Source organism: Cervus canadensis, chromosome 23, assembly GCF_019320065.1.
Source record: "Cervus canadensis isolate Bull #8, Minnesota chromosome 23, ASM1932006v1, whole genome shotgun sequence".
In the NCBI taxonomy this organism is placed as follows: Eukaryota; Metazoa; Chordata; class Mammalia; order Artiodactyla; family Cervidae; genus Cervus; species Cervus canadensis.
Window position 1 is genome coordinate 19,448,388 of NC_057408.1, and position 17,716 is coordinate 19,466,103.

The 17,716-nt window shown below is 52.9% G+C and overlaps 1 protein-coding gene across 10 annotated transcripts in view; it reads left to right on the forward strand.

Annotated features, from left to right (window-relative positions):
- Positions 1-17,716, forward strand: part of ZNF516 (zinc finger protein 516) — a 99,397-nt gene that overhangs the window by 30,653 nt on the left and 51,028 nt on the right. For all 10 annotated transcript variants that reach the window (XM_043443671.1, XM_043443672.1, XM_043443668.1 and 7 more), the window contains exon 2: positions 15,750-17,650. In XM_043443671.1, the coding sequence (XP_043299606.1) occupies positions 15,922-17,650 (1,729 nt within the window). In that variant the 5' untranslated portion in view covers positions 15,750-15,921. The remainder of the gene's footprint in view (positions 1-15,749; positions 17,651-17,716) is intronic.

The window sequence follows — 17,716 nt, forward strand, 5'->3', positions numbered from 1 at the left end:
TGTAAGATATGTCTGGAAGGACTTTCCGGGGGGGTGCGGGTGGGAACACTAGCACACCTCAGTTGGAACCCGGCTCCAGTGCTCTGCTTTGTAAGCGCCAGTGGCCAGGCCGGGCCAGGCTGGGCCGGGCCGCCTGGAGGTGTGGCCCCGAGACCCGCGGTCCAGGATGAGTCACTCGGGGTGCAGAGTTCCTGGTGGGGCTCGGGACGCTGCACGGCAGGTCTTTGCTGGCCATGCGCTGACAGCCGGCATCAATGGATGGTCAAGATTATGAAGCCAGAGAAAATGTGAGAGTCGCTCAGTCTCGGTCGCCTCTTTGAGACCCCATGGACTGTAGCCTGCCAGCCTCCTCTGTCCATGGAATTTCCCAGGCAAGAATACTGGGGTGGGTTGCCATTTCATTCTCCGGGGAATCGTCTCGACACAGAGATTGAATCTGGGTCTCCCGCGTTTACTGCCTGAGCCACCAGGGAAGCCCATGAAACAAAAGGTCCTGCAGAGGTGGTGCGAGTGGAGAGGCTGAGGACTCTCAGTTTTACTGTCCGGGAAAGCCTTGCAGGAAGGGTATTTGCATATGAGTAAGATTTCTTTTGCCCACATTTGTGGAGCTTGTTGCTCTTGGAACAGTATTTTTGGGCAGAGGGCTTTTGGGAGGCACAACACTTTGCTTCTTTCTTGTTGAAAAGCAATAGCAAACTTTTCTTAAAAAGGTAACTACTTTAATACCGACTTCTGGTCGTTTCAGACTCTGAGAGGCTGGGGGTGTCTTCTCCCGCGCACCAACGTCACCTCCACCTTCTGGGAAAGTCAGATTTGGTTCCATGAGCATTCCTTCCTGTTTAATCCTTTGGACTTCACAGTTGCGGATTGAGGACAGGCTAAGACCCGGTGTTACTTTGACCTTGGCATGGGACTGCTCTTCCCAGCGTAACTGGAAACGTGTTCAAAGGGGTCTGATGGTAAATAGACAAGTAACTGAGCACAAACACCTTGTGGTGAAGCCCTGTGGTCACCTCCGTTTTTGTTAGGACCGAAGGGTCAGAGAGTGAATTCCAGCACAACTCTGCAGGAATCTTTCCCTGAGAGGCAGCTGGGTAAGCAGCTCTGCAGAGAGAGCGTGGTACGAGGGGAGAGGCTGAGGACTCTCAGTTTTACTGTCTGGGAAACCCTTGCGGGAAGGATGTTAGTTTGCACATGAGTAAGATTTTTCTTGTCCACATTTGTGCAGCTGGCTGCTCCTGGGACCGTATTTCTGGGCAGAGGGCTTTTGGGAGGCACAGACCTTCCCTCTCTCTGCCGGGAGGAGCCATGTCAGTGCTGGAAGCAATGATGTGATCAACCAGTTATAAACTCTGGGATGTCCCTGTTTCCATCTTTGGTTTTTATGGGTGGTCTTTAACGAGCGGGGCTGCACATCTTTCTCTGCACCCTATGTGCATCGGGGACACACGCGTGGACTCAGGCCTTTGTGACTTGGGGGTTTTCACCAGAACAGACATTCTGGAAGATCACGTACGTTCGACCTGCAGTTAAGGAGACCATGGTGGTGAGTCTTCTTCTTTTGCCAGTAATTGTGTAGGTTGTCCTGTGTGTAAAGTCCTGAGATGGTTTGCTGTGAAGGAGACTCTGGCTTTGAAGAATGCAGGGGATGTTGCTCTTCTGGGAGGATCCCAAGCTGCCTGGCGTGGCGATGGGCGTGCGTGTGAGTGAGTGACTCCGTGTGGCCATGGCAGGCCCCCACTGCCAGGAAAGCCTGGACAGCCCTGCCATGATGGAAATGCTCAGAAAAACAATAAGAAGCCCAAAGGAAAATACTGACTTGGATTTTAATCTGAAAGATATGATGCAAGATAGGGCAAAAAGGGCAAGTTTATATGTGGCTCAAAACAGTAATGGATTTACTTGCAATGTGGGAGACCTGAGTTTGATCCCTGGGTCCGGAAGATCCCCTGGAGAAGGGAATGGCTACCCACTCCAGTATTCTTGTCTGGAGAATCCCATGGACAGAGGAGCCTGGTGGACCACAGTCCATGGGTCTCAAAGAGTCAGATATGACTGAGTGACTAACACTATACAGTTTCTCTCTGGATTTGGGGAAAACCCCCGGGTTTTCAGTGTCAAAGGAGGAAGCAGCTGAGGCATTTCTTTGAGCAGTTGCGTGCCCCAGGGACTGAGGCCAGCATCCTGACTTGCAGGTACTGATGGCCATGTGAGCCAGCCACTTGCCCAGGTGTGAGCACCACCTGGTGGCCCGGCTGGCCCAGGTGGGCCCGCAGCAAACATCTCGAGGCTGCCTGAGTCCCCAGACATGGGATGTGGGCTCAGAGCCGGCCTCTGACCCCTCTCCTGTGCGGTGGCCTTGGTTTCCACGTGCTTCCACCTCGTTGTTGTTTAGTCTCTAGGTTGTGTCCGACTCTTTGCTTCGACCTTGAGTTTTACATTGTTACCGAATCTTGGATTTGGGTTGGAAAGAAGAAGGGACCTGAGTTCACTGAGAGCTGATGACGTCACAGGCACTGGCCCAGGGACCTTGTGGACACTTCTATTTTACGTTTGTGAGACAAGATTCCCTGGTGGCTCAATGGTAAAGAATCTGCCTGCAATGCGGGAGACCCAGGTTTGATCCCTAAGTTGGGAAGATCTTCTGGAGAAAGGAATGGCTACCTACTCTAGTGTTCTTGCCTGGAAAAGAGGATCCTGGTGGGCTACAGTTTATGGGGTCACAAAGAGTCAGACAGGACTGAGTGACTAACACCAATGATGAGTTTCTCACAACTGCAGAAGCTGTGGGTGACAGATGACTCTGCTCTAAAGGCCACGTTACACAGGGCTTCTCAAAGGCGTGGGTCCAGGCACGTGAGATGCTGACCCCTCTGACTGCACTCCCCACCCCCCGCCCCAGGCCTCCTTCATTTGCCCACACATGGGATGGATGGTCCTGTTTTCCAGGGGCCGTGGTCCCAAGAGGTGGGGGAGCAACCGCGGTTCCCAGAGGAGTGTCCCGCTGCCCCTGTGCATCGGGGGCCTTGGTGGTGGTGACCAGTGTCCAGTTCTGTGTCAGAAACATCACTGAGGAGTCAGGTGGTGAAAGTCTGTTTTGCCCTCCTCGTGGCTTCCAGAAAGACAAGGGGCAAGGCAATGATCCATCATGAATGGAGGCAGTCATGTACCATGGATTCTGGGTGCGGGAATCATAGCTGTTGTTTTACTGCAATTTCTGTCCGGGGACGGGCCCCTTGTTTGGGGGAGCGGTGTGCCCAGCCGGCCACTGAGGAACAGGTTAGTATCTGAGACCTGGCGCCAGGCGTCTTGTTGGCCTTCGATGCTGGGACTCACCAGCTCACACTGGGTTATTTGGGGATCGGAGTGGGCTGTAGCTCTGGGCCCGTCACTGAGCGAGGCCCCACATGTGCTCGCTCCTCTTGCCGACAAGTCCCCGGCGATGGTTCAGACTCGGATTTGGATCCCTGTTGGTGAAGCGGTACAGCTGCTGGTCACGGGCTCAGGAGGGCGGACGGGTTCCGCTGGACCAAGGCTGGTTCAAAGCGAGAGTGGAGGAAGCACCCGCCACTGGGGTGAGGAGGGGTGGGGAGACAGAGCCTCTTCCTCCGGGAGTGGGGAGCCCTGTGATAGCATCTCAAGCTGAGGGGACCTGCTTGCCCCTCGAGCTGGACAGGAGCTGTTAGTCACCCTCGCACCCAGTCTGCTCGGGAGGTCAGGGCGGCCTCTGATCATTAGTTGTGGTTATCACATAATGTGACAGAAGCTCATTCAGACAGTTGAGTTGGAAACGTGTACTTTAGGGCGATTGCATTTTGTTTCGAATTGCATGGGCAGGACACACAGGTCCTGCTGTTTTCTTTCCCAGGTCTGTGCTCTCGGGACACCTGGCTGGCACATCCCCGCTGTGTAGTCACATGGCCCTGTTCCGGGACAGACTTGTGTTGACCTGTGTCCTCGGTGAACAACATGAAGTTTATGAGTAGTTTTCTCTTTCACCAAGCAGTCGATGATGTGGTTTGTGAACTCTGTTGTTGTTGTTCAAACTCTAAGTTGTGTCTGACTCTTCGCAACCCCACGGACGGCAGCACTCCAGGCTTCTCTGTCCTCCACTGTCTTCCGGAGGTTGCTCAAGTTCATGTCCACTGAGTTGGTGATGCCATCCAACCATCTCATCCTCTGCTGCCTTCTTCTCCTTTTGCCTTCAGTCTTTCTCAAGGCTGTGATCCCTGAGGGGCAGTGAACGTGAAGGTCTGGACCAGGGTGTCCATCACCTGGAGGCAGCCCCTTGAGAGCCCGGCAGCTGCTGGCCTGGCTTTGGGTCATCTGCCACCAGTGCCCACGCGGCCCTTCACCTGGTCTGGGCAGCTTACAGCACCTGGCTGAACAGAGGGAGACCCCGTCGAGAAAGGGCGTCTGGGGTCTGATGTGTTGTAGCGAGTGGGGGTGGGGAGTGAAGAGAGGTAGGGGTCACCCCCAGCACCCTTCAATGTGGACCCAGTTCTGAGCTGGAACCAGATGGACGATCCGGCCATAGTCGCTGATTAGGGATCTTGGCCTCTGGGTTCCTGGAAAATGTTTGCAGCACCTACTCTGCCCCTTGCTGCCTCTCTGTTCACTTCAGGCCCGTCCTGAGCTCAGAAGCACAGCTCTTCCAGAATAATCCAGGCTTGACTGCCAGTGGAGAGACTCCATTTCAAGTTCGATACCATTTCTCTCCAGGGACCAACGGGGTGGGGCTGGGAGCTCTGAAATTAAAAAAAAAGAAAAGAAGAACTTGGTTGTATTCTATATTTACTGTTTCTAAAAGCTGATGCTGGGTAAGATGCTTCGACTTAGGAAAAACACTTCCATCCTCATTTCTGCAAGTTCATCTACGACCTTGTGCAGAATTTTCTTAACTTTAGTAGCTGAATCACACAATAACGTTATTGTGGGGGCTGAAAGTGGATTTTTGTTTGTTTATTCTTTTATCCTTGCAGGGAAAGGATAGACAGCCTTTTATCTGCAGAATTCAGAACTTGCAGCGAGGTGTCATTAACTGTGCTTGGAAGTGTATTTTTAGACAGGAAGGAGGATACGTCCTACAGCCATGTGACATCATGTTCTTGTCAAGAATTGTGCTTTGTAAACATTCTCTGATAGATCACTCTCCTTAAGAGGCTGGAATATCCAGCTGCTTGGGTTAGTGATAAACCAGGTCATGTTACAGTAGTTGTAGGCAGTCATAGATCTGAAAAACTTAAACTGGTTATGGTATATGTACTTTATATAGGAAAGCGTTTGGGGAAGGATGTGTCCTTTTGTTGGAGAAGGAAATGGCGACCCACTGCAGTATTCTTGCCTGGAGAATTCCATGGACAGAGGAGCCTGGTGGGCTGCAGCCTGTGGGGTCGCAGTGTCGGGCACGGCTGAGCATCTGTCACTCACTCGTTTGTCCTTTTATAACTCTGACCCTCTTACAGTATCTGTCGGTGTCCGTACAGTGGTAAACAGGATCTTAAATAACTTTTCGCATGATATTCCTTTCTGCTGTCCTGCCAAAATGGACTCAATTCAGTGTATCCTTACAGAAAATGTTTGTAAGCTGTTGCTTAGAATTTAGTACAATTGCTTCTTGAAGTATTTATCTGCTGTGCACTCCTCACGAAGGCATTTTTGGGGCTGAGTTCTGTGCTCACAGAACTACACTGGAAGGTAATGTTTAACAGAATGGTTTATGGCTTACTGCATGCAATTATCTCCCTCTGTATTCGTGGGCTCAATTCTTTCTTTTACTCGGTGGTGGGGACTTCCAGGTGCTTTCATAAAAGCACAGAAGAATGAGATAATATTTGAGAGGTATTAATGGTGATATGTTTTCTTATACTGGGAGAGAAATGTTGGTTTTAAGTAAAAGGCTAGAAAGCAGGTCAGTATGTGTGTGTTGGGGGCAGATATTGCCCTTTGCTGTTGATTTACATGAAATAAGATGCAGCTTATTTCCAGAAGCAAATTCAGTTAAAATGTATTTATTATGCAATGAGTTAATACGTGTTTCAAAAAGGTGTGTCATTAGACCAGGAAGTGTTCCATAGTAAGAAAATATAACATGTCTGCCCATGACTATTTTGTTTTTGATAATTTCTAAAAAAAAAAAAAAAAAATTAAAATTGGACACCAAATCGGTGGCAGTTTCTACACGTTTGAGGTTTGCCCGAGTAAAGACCTCTAAACAGGATTTTCTCTGCCGTTTGTCTAAGGCCTTCTGGTGTTCCATGTTTGTGTTAAAAAAGAAACTGATGAGTCCTCATTTTCTCAGTAACCCTGAGTTTCCAGTGTTTCTGAATTAGTGGAAATGTTGCCTTTCATCATCTCAGTGCAGGATGGAAAAAGAGTGAAAGTAAAAAACTTGTGCTTTTGTGGTTGCCGAACTGAATAGCGAGTGATTTTCCTGTATTTTTTTTAATAAAGCCCTTGGGCGACGACAGATTTCGGGGAGCCGCCCAGCTTGGGGAAGATACAGTTCTGAGCTCCTTGAAGCCCGGCTCTTATTGGAAATGTTGACAAGATCATTAACTACTCAGCCCTGCGGGGGCCCTCCAGGAAGCTGGGTTTACCGCCAGATCGCCAGCTCTTTGTGGTGGACTTGGGGCTCCGGCAGGACCCCTATCTGCAGGAGACCGCAGAGCAACCTCTGGCTCCAGAGACTTTTTTCTCCCCGCCCCTCACCCCTTTTTTCCAGTTTCGTGAAATTTCCTTTTTAAAGGACAAATGAGATTTCTAAGGCCACTATTTATTATGAGACTTGGGAACTAGTAAATAAAAAGCTTCAGTGGATTCATTTTGGAGAATAGCAGAAAAAGCAGTAAAAGGATGCCTGTTTCCTTTTGAGATTAAAAAAAAAAAATCCACCATCTTTATTTTCACGTGGATACCTCTTTCTCAGGCATAACTGTTTTGGGTTTTCCAGGATATGTTACTAACAGCCGGGAAAGAATATTCTTAAGTCCTTCCTTGTTTATTCTGGGCCTTTTCTGAATGTAATCAATAATTATATTGTGTATTCATCTGCTTTTGTTGTTCTCCTGTAAGGTCAGAGCTGACTGTGAGTTTTTGTATTTTAGTAAAAGGACGTGTGGGCAGCTTATATGTTCACATTAATTTATATTTCCTTTAGCAAGGGTCTTGGTAGGCTGTCTTTACTGTTAGAGCATGTTCTTGTCTCTGGAGGCAAAGATGGCATCTCTGTCTGCTCAACCAGGAATGTACTGGGTTTTTGACACATTGTGGTAAACAGCCTCATCAAGGATACCCTACTTGTGGAATGACGCTGAGGTCTTCTCTGCATTTCTTCTTGAATGGGTGGACGATTCCGAAGCTGTGGCCTGAGGTACCAGAATAGAAGCGAGTCTTGTTTTTAAGTGACCGCAGAGTTTAGTAAATAAACCCTTATCATAGATAGTTTCATGTGGGGATTCGCGTTGGCACTCACATTGGTTTATCTGGGGCTGCCAAATAATTTAAAGGAAAGCTTTGTTTAGGAAGATGGACTTTTATCACAATCGTGTCTGTGGCCCGGTCAGGTCACCTTGTGTCCCAAACAAAGCGTTTTTCAGGTTTACCTTTAAAACGAGTGCTTTTGGCAGAGAGGTCCAAGCAAGCTGTTCTCTGGCCGCCGGTGCGGGGGGGGGGGGGGGGGCGTCCCCCAGGCGCTGGGACGTCGGTGTCCTCCTCCGCTGGGGGAGGCCAGCGGGCTTCCCGGTGAATGCCCTGATTCTCGGGGTCGCCGCCTTCGCTTCGCCTTGTGCGAGTGGAGCTCGCTCATAATGGATCATTGACCGGCCTGGGCCAGGCGGCCGAGGCCCTCGCGCCGGGCAGTGAATGCGCCGCTTCACGGGGCGGCTCCGACCCGGGCTGGCGCGATAAGCCGGGATTGTTCATCGGGCGCAGACCGGCGCGTGGGGAGAGGACGCCTCGTCGTCGTGACAGAGCCCTCCGCGGTCGCTCGGAGAAGGGGCCTTCTGTCTCCGCGGAAGATGAGCCCGTGCGGCGTGTCAGTGGTGCATGGTCAGTCTTGGCTCTAATGCCCCAGGCTCGCTGGGAAGGCCCTCGCACTGTCCGCTGGAGGACAAGTGGGCGCCTCTGAGATCCACGGGCCCAGCCCTGGGAGAGGGCGCCTCACTGTCGCCCGGAGGCCGCTTTTGGAGTTGTGGGACCTGCCTTCCGCAGCCAGAATACCCTGTCAGTATCCTGAGCGGCCTGCCTCTCTGCCCCGAGCTGTCTCCTTCGTGAGGGCACCTTCCCCACAGCACCGACGCCTCAGTTTCCACGGGCCCCCCCTCTGTGAGCCCAGCCCGGCCCTTCCGCCTCCCGGAAGCCCCCCCACCCCCAGGGTCACCCACGGAGAGGAAGGAAGGGAGACCACGGGGCGTCCGCTGCCGAGCTGGTTCTTAAGAGTCACAACGTGGTTGACTCGGACTGAAGGGGCTCGGTTCGCAGACGGCTGGAGCCGCAGCTTTGGCTCTGTCCAGAGAGCAGCCCAGACCCAGGGCAGGAAGTGCCCATCTTCCTGCAGCCCCAGGTCCGGAGGCAGGTTTGGGTCCCTTTAAAGAAACGCGCATCCTTTCCCCACCCCCACCCCCAAACTTGAACTTTTTATTTTGCATGGGAGTATAGCCTCTTAGAGGCTTCCAAGGTGGCGCTAGTGGTAAATAACCTGCTTGCCAGTGTAGGAGACTTAAAAGATTTGAGTTCGATCCCTGGGTCGGGAAGAGCCCCTGGAGGAGGGCATGGCAACCCACTCCAGTATTCTTTCCTGGAGAATCCACATGGTCATAGGAACCTGGTGGGCTACAGTCCATAAGACTGCAGAGAGTCAAAAAGAACTGAAGCGATTTAGCATGCATGCATGTGTAGCCAATTAACAAGTGTGGTAGTTTCAAGTGAACAGCAAAGGGACTCAGCCATACATATGCATGTACCCATCTGTAGCTCAATCGGTAAAGAGTTTACCTGCAATGCAGGAGACCTGGGTTCGATTCCTGGGCTGGGTAGATCCCCTGGAAAAGGAAATGACAACCCACTCCAGTATTCTTGCCTGGAGAATCCCATGAACAGAGAAACCTGGTGGGCTACAGTCTATGGGGTTGCAAGGGTCGGACACGACTGAGTGACTAAGCACGCACACACACCTTCTCCCCCCAGCCCCCATCCCACCCAGGCTGGCATATAACATTGAGCAGAGTTCCCTGTTGCATGGGTCTCTGATTCCTTTCTCAGGATGTGACTTCAATAGAACAGATTTTGATGGTTTTGGGAGAAAGGAATACAAAACTTTGTGTTGGTTAACTTCACAGAGCAGAAAATGGCGAGATTTCCTGCTGAGTCAGGGCTGAGCTTATTGTGTGAGAATACAGGACATTTTACCTTCTCCCCCGACAGTGCTGCACTGAACCCGTCAGAAGATGACTGTTTAGGGAAGAGAAACCTCAGCAGCCTTGCCGGATTTTTGCCCTGGGACGTGATGGGAGGTTCTTCCTGAGCGCCCATGTCCTCGTGCCTGACTTTGCCCTGTTGGCACAGAGGCTGCACCCCACAGAAGTTTGGGGGCATCCCTTGAGCATCTCTGGGGCAGGACTCTGAAACATCAGCAAGTAGCCTCCTAAAGTAAAATGCTGCCTTCACTTGGACAGTTTCATATTATTCAGATGATTTTTTTCCTTTGAGTTTTGAATACTAGAATTTAACAAAAGGTAATTTCCCCAAAGTGCATTCCTTAGAGACTCCTGGGCTTCCTGGGGGCCTGGAGAAGGAGCAGGGAGACAGGTGAGGGAGAGGGCCCACCCGCCCCACCCAGCTGCCCCAGAGCAGCTCTGTTTCCCATTGTGTTACTTAACCAGAGTTGCAAGTGGGAGTTATTTTTTTTAACTTCTTTTGTGAAAACTATCCTAAACGCCATAATAATGGACAGAGTAATTGAAGAGCGTCTATACACCCACCATCCAGTCCAAGCAATTGTCAACGGTTTGACATATTTGCCTGCTCCTCTCTTTTGTAACCCACCTCCAAATATTTGATTATATACCCCCCAAAGCTAAAAATGTTCTCCTGTATTACTGACCTAACAGAACAGTAATTCTCAAATACAGTCTTAATATCCCGTACTTTGTATGGGGCCTGGATGAAGCTAGAGCAGGTTGGAACCTGTGCGCTGTGGACGATTATAGCTGTTGGGGGAACACTGTGTAATTGTATTTAATAACCTCTGCAGGGAACCCGCCAGGGTCCAGTGAATACACAGGGGTTACTGTTTAGCCATTTCCAACCTAGCTTCCTAAACTGTCATTTTCTCCTTTTGAACTGATTAAACCAAATAGTGTCACTGTCAGGGACTCGGTATCTTTGGGTGCTGCACTGCCATTTCATTCATTTATTTAATGACTATTGATAACAACACCTACTATATGTTGACCATGTATTATGTGCTAAACGTTGCACCTTGCCTGCATTTATCCTCACAAAAATAATACAGTTCACATCGCTATCATTTACACTTTAAAAAATGGAGAGATGGGCCAGGGACCTGAGAGGCTGAGACACTTGCTCCCGGTCACACGGCTGATCCCAGGGAGTGGCAGAACTGGGTTTGGATCTCGGGTAGCCCAACTTCAGAGCTCATGGTCTAGATCACCTGTCACGGTGCTGTGATGCCCACTGCCTGCTTGTCTCCGCTCTGGCATCAGGATTCAGTGGTACTTGGCGAACTGGCCTTCTCACTGTAGGATGCCTAACCCAAGAGTGACCCGTTAAAGAAGCTGTTAGAGAACCATGTCCAGACAGGTGCTGGAATTGGTACAGGGCTGGCGACGGAGAAGCAACATGGGCCTCACCTGGTCACAGGGGTCAGGATGGTGCGGAGAGACCACACCTGAGAAAGGTGGGCGGTGTGTGGGACCCGCACGCCTGAGGGCCCCGAGGGGGGAGTGAGCAGGCAGTCACCAGCTGAGAGCCCAGGGACCCCAGCGGCGGGGCTTCAGGCCCGTGGGAGCCCACTGGGGGGGTGTCCGCGCCTCACCCTCCTGGTGTGAAAGCCTGTGATGAGCTGAAGTCTGAGAGAGGCCCCAGCCGGGAGGCCCACGTGGGTGTGAGAGGAAGGGAGGCGTGTGGGTTCAGGTGTGAAACGGAGGTCCGGCCCGCAGGATGTCGGGGTCACTCCTGGCTGTGGGTGAGAGGCTCAGGGCTCGTTCTGAAGGCCCGTTGAGCCCACAGCCCCCTGCTCCCAGGCTGCCCCGGCTTCCTGGGCAGGTCATCGCTGCCCGCCCTGCCCCGTGGCTGCCGTGTGGTTCTGTGTTCCTTCCCGACATCTGGGTCCTGCAAAGGCAAGCCTGTTGCTTGGTTACCCGCGTGCGTAGGTCCCCAGCGTGGCCTGGCACCCAGTCGGCCATCAGGGACTGTGATGAAATCCTCACTAAGTTGCCCGCCGACTGCACTGTGGGGCTTCCACCAGGGGAGTGGTCCCTGGACACCGTGTGGGACGCCGATGGACTGTGGTCGCGTGTTGGTTCCCACAGGTCTGACAGCTCGGTCACAGGGCGTTTCCTCCTGGTGTGTGTCCGGGGTCCCTGCCTGCATGGCTTGTTCAGAAAGGCCTTACTGTCGGCAGGGGAGTGGGGGGGCTCACTGGATCCTGGAGCCCGTTCTCAGGGTCACCGGGGGCCCTGCAGGAAGTTACTTCTCCGCGTGGTGTCTGGTCCAACACTCAGTTCCCAGGGTCCTCACTTACAGGAGTGATTTATTCGCTGAAACATTTACCCACAGATTAAATCCCAGCTCCAGTGTCTGCAGTTTTGAGAAAGTCGACGTGTTTCACTTGTGCTGTGCAGGTGTGAGAAGAGAGTCGCTCTAAGGCATGGCGGTGCCTCACACACATTCATTCTGACCTGTTTCTTTGTTGTTTGTCCTTCACAGGATCGTTTCTTAAAGTTTAGCGGCGTGTTTTATTTCCAAGATGTTGATATTTTGCCCTCTCTTAAACCCCTCCCCCACCCCCGTGATAATGCATTTTTATGTTATGAATACAGATTTATGTTTTCTTTAATAAATATTTTACTTTTTATTATTGTAGTTACCAAATAATATTGTTATTGTTGTTTTGTTGCTAAATCGTGTCCAACTCTTTTACGACCCCATGAACTGTAGCCCGCCAGCCCCTCTGTCCATGGGATTTCCCCACAAGAATACTGGATTGGGTTGCCAGTTCCTCCTCTAGGGGATCTTCCTGACCCAGAGATTGAACCTGAGTCTCCTTCATGGCAGGTGGATTCTTTACCACTGAGCCACTTGGGAAGCCCATAAAATAATATAGGTGTATATAAATACAAATACTTATATAAATGTAAACTTGCCTAACCTTTTCAAAAAGAAACTTATTTCCAAAATTACACAAGGCATTTTAAAAAAGTAGCTTCAAACTGTTTGTTACATTCCTTTGAGAAACACACACAGACACACACACACATACATGGAATGATGCACTGGAAATCTATTTTAAAACCCTAATCAGCAAGCCATTTTCATGCCTAAACAATTAAATTACAGGCTTGTCTGGCAAGTTCCCAATTACAGCCTTGGAAAAACTTTGTAATACAACAACAAAAGTGGTTCTTTATGGGCAAAATGTGACTCCAATGGGGCTGTGCTGCTTATGTGTATGTACACGGGTCGTGTGTCAGCTAAAACACACGTAACATGCATTTTCTCTCCCCGCTTAACTTCCTAACGTTTGTGTTGTTGGAAGTACGGAAGGTCTGAATAAAAAGCTCACTTATTGACACACTTTGTAAGGCTAGTTATCTTCAGGTTAATGTGTTTTAGGAAAAGTTGAAGCACCAAGTCGCACATGGCATGTGTTTGCCTGGGAGAGTGCAATTGTGGCTGTTTAGTACTGGGATGTATTTGCTGAAACCTTTTCTCACAGGGTGGTGTTGGAGGAGAACCGCTCACCACCAGAGACCCCAACCAGGGTTGAGAAACCATCTGAGACCCTCAGGCTCACGGAGGCTGGGGATGGTTCACTTGCTCAGTGGTGTCTGACTCTTTGTGATCCCATAGACTACGGCCTCGGAGAAGGCAATGGCAACCCACTCCAGTACTCTTGCCTGGGAAATCCCATGGATGGAGGAGCCTGGTAGGCTGCAGTCCATGGGGGACATGACTGAGCGACTTCACTTTCACTTTTCACTTTCATGGATTGGAGAAGGAAATGGCAACCCACTCCAGTGTTCTTGCCTGGAGAATCCCAGGGACGGGGGAGCCTGGTGGGCTGCCATTTATGGGGTCGCAGAGTCGAACACAACTGAAGCGACTTAGCAGCAGCAGCAGCAGACTACAGCCTGCCAGGCTCCTCTGTCCGGAATTCTCCAGGGAAGAATACTGGAGTGGGGTGCCATTTCCTCCTCCAGGGGAACTTCCTGACCTAGGGATCAAACCTGAGTCTCTTAACATCTCCTGCATTGGCAAGTAGACTCTTTACCACTAGTTCCTCCTGGGAAGCCCAGTGCTCTGGTATATGCGGCTAATAAGGTCCTCCCAAATCTTCTAACTGGGGCTGCCGCCCGTGTGCATTTTTAGCTCGGAAGTTCTGACGACACCATTCTTTTCTTTTGGGGAAAAGAAGTGATGACCATCTTAAGCAGCGATTTTTGCTTGCAGCTAAAAAGAACGATCGTGAAGATTGCTGATTGGGCCACAGACTAAGGAAAGCCAGTTGTGGGAAATTCCATTTTGACTCTTTCTTTAAACGATTGCAAGAAACTTCATGAGTCAACCCTGGGCTTCAGGAAGGGGGTCACTTAGTGGTGGAGCCAGTTTTGTTAAGGTTATGATTTCCTTAACGATAATGGTGTTCTGAGCTTAAGTGGTCATTACCCTTATGGTGTTTTTCCATTTTTCCATTTTCCCCCTCCAAATATTTTTAAGTTCTTTAAAAAGACATCCCGGCTCATTCTCAGAGGGATCGACAGCAGGGCTTAGTGTTGAATGATGGGGGTGGGCAGAGAAGTGGAAAACAAAAGAGAGAAGAGCTTGTTGTGCTGGTTCACAGGCACCATGAACGCCCTGCTTAAGAATTTTCCTGTAAATTGCAGGACCCTGCTGCCTTCCACATGAAGCTTTTAAGCTAGTTTTTCAGGAAGCCCAGATAAGAAATGAAAAGTATATTCTCTAGCATTGGGTTTATAGAGTGGAAGCATCTAGTCTGTGGCTGGGGGGTCGGGGGTGTTGGGGTATCAGAAACTAAACATCAAGGCTGTAATAAGGAAACAAAATGTGGATTTCTCTGGCAGCAAAGGTGGCAGCATTGCCTCCCCAGCCCCCCATGGAAAGGAGGGGACAGTCCAGCCGCATCTTTTGGATCCAGGTGAGCCCGGATGCTGGCTGGGACCACCTGAGCTGGCTCTCCTGCCTCTGCTGGAGTGGATGGGGCTGCGCTTAGAGTTGGTCCTTTTCACTCTGTGGCCAGCTGGGAGGCTCCTAGGAGTAGAAGGGAGGACCCATTGGGCAGGTGTCTCACTGTCTGTGACCATTCGCTCAGCCTGTGCTCGAGGGTCTGAGTGGCCCTTGGAGGGTGTGCTTTGCAGGGGGCTTCCTCATGTCCTTTCCTGATTCTCAGCACCTGACAGGTGAGGGCATGCCCAGATGGGAAGGACATCTCCTGAAATTCACACCCTGGAAACAGGAGACAGTGCTCTGGGGTCAGCTCTGCCCACACCTGGACCGCAGGGATGGGGGTCTCTGTGCAGACCCCCAGAGCAGCCTCTTGGCTCTCTGAGCATTTCACTTTCTGTGGCCCCAAACTGCAGGGAGGAGCAGAGAGGGAAGGAGCACTGGCTACAGAAGGACTGTTTAGAGATTTGAACAATTCTTCCCCCTTGAAATTTTCATTTAATTTCCAGGTGCATTCATAGGTTGCCTTTTATGATCCCTAATCAGCTGAGTTTTTCTTGTTCCATGAGTCTCGTCTTCGTGGCTGGGTTTCAAATGTTTAATTCCCGTGAATTGGAGGTTCTGATATTTAACATCCTTTATGGACCAACTTGGGGCTTTCCAGGTGGTGCTAATGGTAAAGAACTTGCCTGCCAATGCAGGAGATGTAAGAGAGGGGGCTCCATCCTTGGGTGGGGAAGATCCCCTGGAGGACGGCATGGCAACCCACTGCAGTATTCTTGTCTGGAGAGTCCCATGGACAGAGGAGCCTGGCGGGCTACAGTCCAGGGGGTCGCAAAGAGTCTGACACTACTGAAGCGACTTAGCACCCATGCACGCACACGTGGACCGATATCTATGACGATAAATGACTTTAGCACTCAGTCAACAACAGTGATTTATTTTAATGATTTAGCACATGGTTAGTACCAGTCATTAATTGTTTAGTGATTGATCTTTTAAAGGAAAGCAGCTGCTCCTTGGTCGGTTTAAACTTTGCTGGATGCTTCTTTTCTTTAACTGGAGAAGGAAATGGCAACCCACTCCAGTACTCTTGCCTGGAAAATCCCATGGATGGAGGAGCCTGGTAGGCTACAGTCCACGGGGTCGCAAAGAGTCGGACAGGACGGAGCGACTTCACTTTCACTTCTCTCTTTTCTTTAAATAGGCCAGGATTGGGATTCTGAACGAGCAGCGTGTAGACGTTATATATCTTCGGGCGTTATGGGGACGCTGTTTGCGCGGGAAGCCTGGTTCCTAAGGCCTTTGTGTCTTTTCTGTTCCAGGTGCTCACCGCCGGCGCCATGCTCTCCAGGTAGGACACGCCCGCCCGCGGGGCAGGCGCACCTCTGCAGCGGGGCAGCGGGAAGCATCTTCTCGCCTGAACATGGAGAGATAAGGCGCCCTCCGGCAGGCAGGCCCGCGTGACCAGGAGCTGTGCCCGCCGTGGCCATCGAGATGGAGCGCTCCCGGGAGGCCGAGGCGGAGCTGAGAGGGGGCCGCAGCCCGCCCAGGGCCAGCCGGAGCCCAGAGGTGGACGGGGACAGGGCGCTGAGCCACAGCTGCTGTATCTGTGGCAAGACCTTCCCCTTCCAGAGCTCGCTGTCCCAGCACATGCGCAAGCACACGGGCGAGAAGCCCTACAAGTGCCCCTACTGCGACCACCGCGCCGCGCAGAAGGGCAACCTCAAGATCCACATCCGTGGGCACCGCGCGGGTACGCTGACCCAGGGCCGCGAGCCCGAGGCAGCCGAGACGCGCGTGTCCGAGGGGCTCGGCGGCTGCACCAGCCCTACCAAGAGCACCTCGGCGTGCAACCGCATCCTGAACGGCGCCACGCAGGCGGACACCGGCAAGATCCTGCTGCGCAGCACGCGGAAGGAGGCGGAGGGCGCGGCGGCGGGGCAGTGCGCCTTCTGCAAGAGCAGGTTCGAGCGCAAGAAGGACCTGGCGCAGCACATGCAGCAGGCGCACAAGCCCTTCACGTGCCGCCTGTGCAGCTACGCCACCCTGCGCGAGGAGGCCCTGCTCAGCCACGTCCAGAAGGACCACGTTGCGGCGCAGAGGCCGCGCGGCGACCCCTTCGCTGAGAACGGCAAGCCGGAGCTGCCGCCCGGCGAGTTCCCCTGCGAGGTGTGCGGCCAGGCCTTCAGCCAGACCTGGTTCCTGAAGGCGCACATGAAGAAGCACAGGGGCTCCTTCGACCACGGCTGCCACATCTGCGGCCGGAGATTCAAGGAGCCGTGGTTCCTGAAAAACCACATGAAGGCGCATGGCCCGAAGGCGGGGAGCAAAAACAGGCCCCGGAGCGAGCTGGAGCCCGTGGCCACCATCAATGACGTGGTGCAGGAAGAGGTGATTGTGGCCGGCCTGAGCCTCTACGAAGTCTGCACCAAGTGTGGGAACCTGTTTACGAACCTGGACAGCTTGAACGCGCACAACGCCATCCACCGCAGGGTGGAGGCCGGCTGCCCGCGGGCCGCCGTCGGGGAGGGCTCAGCGCCCGGCCCCGCCGACTCCCAGCAGCTCTTCCTTCAGTGCCTGAACCTGCGCCCGGCGGCTGGCGCACCCGCCCACGGGCAGACCGGGCGACGCGTGGCCGAGCTGGACCCGGTCAACAGCTACCAAGCCTGGCAGCTGGCCACCCGGGGCAAGGTGGCCGAGCCGGCCGAGTACCTCAAGTACGCGGCGTGGGACGAGGCGCTGGCCGGCGATGTGGCCTTCGACAAGGAGCGACGCGAGTTCATCCTGGTGAGCCAGGAGAAGCGCAAGCGCGAGCCCGAGCCAGGTGCGCAGGGCCCCCCACGCAAGAGGGCGGGCGCGCCCGGGGATCCCGCGCCTGGGCCCGCGGACCCCCGGCCCGCCGCGCGCCCCAGCCGCCGCGCTGCCGTCTCCGCCGGCCACGGCAAGTCGTCCGAGTGCTTCGAGTGCGGCAAGATCTTCCGCACGTACCACCAGATGGTGCTGCACTCCCGGGTGCATCGCCGCGCGCGCCGTGACCGAGAGCGTGACGGCCCCGGCGACCGCGCGCCGCGCGCCCGCTGCGGCTCCCTCAGCGAGGGCGACTCGGTCTCGCAGCCCAGCAGCCCCGGATCTGGCTGCGCCGCCGCCGACTCCCCGGGCTCGGGCCTCGCTGATGAGGCTGCCGATGACAGCGGAGAGGAGGCCCCGGCCCATCCCGCAGCAGGTGAGCGCATGCTCCCGGGTGGTCCAGGGGTGGGTGGTCCAGGGGCGGTAAGAGTGGACACAGGTG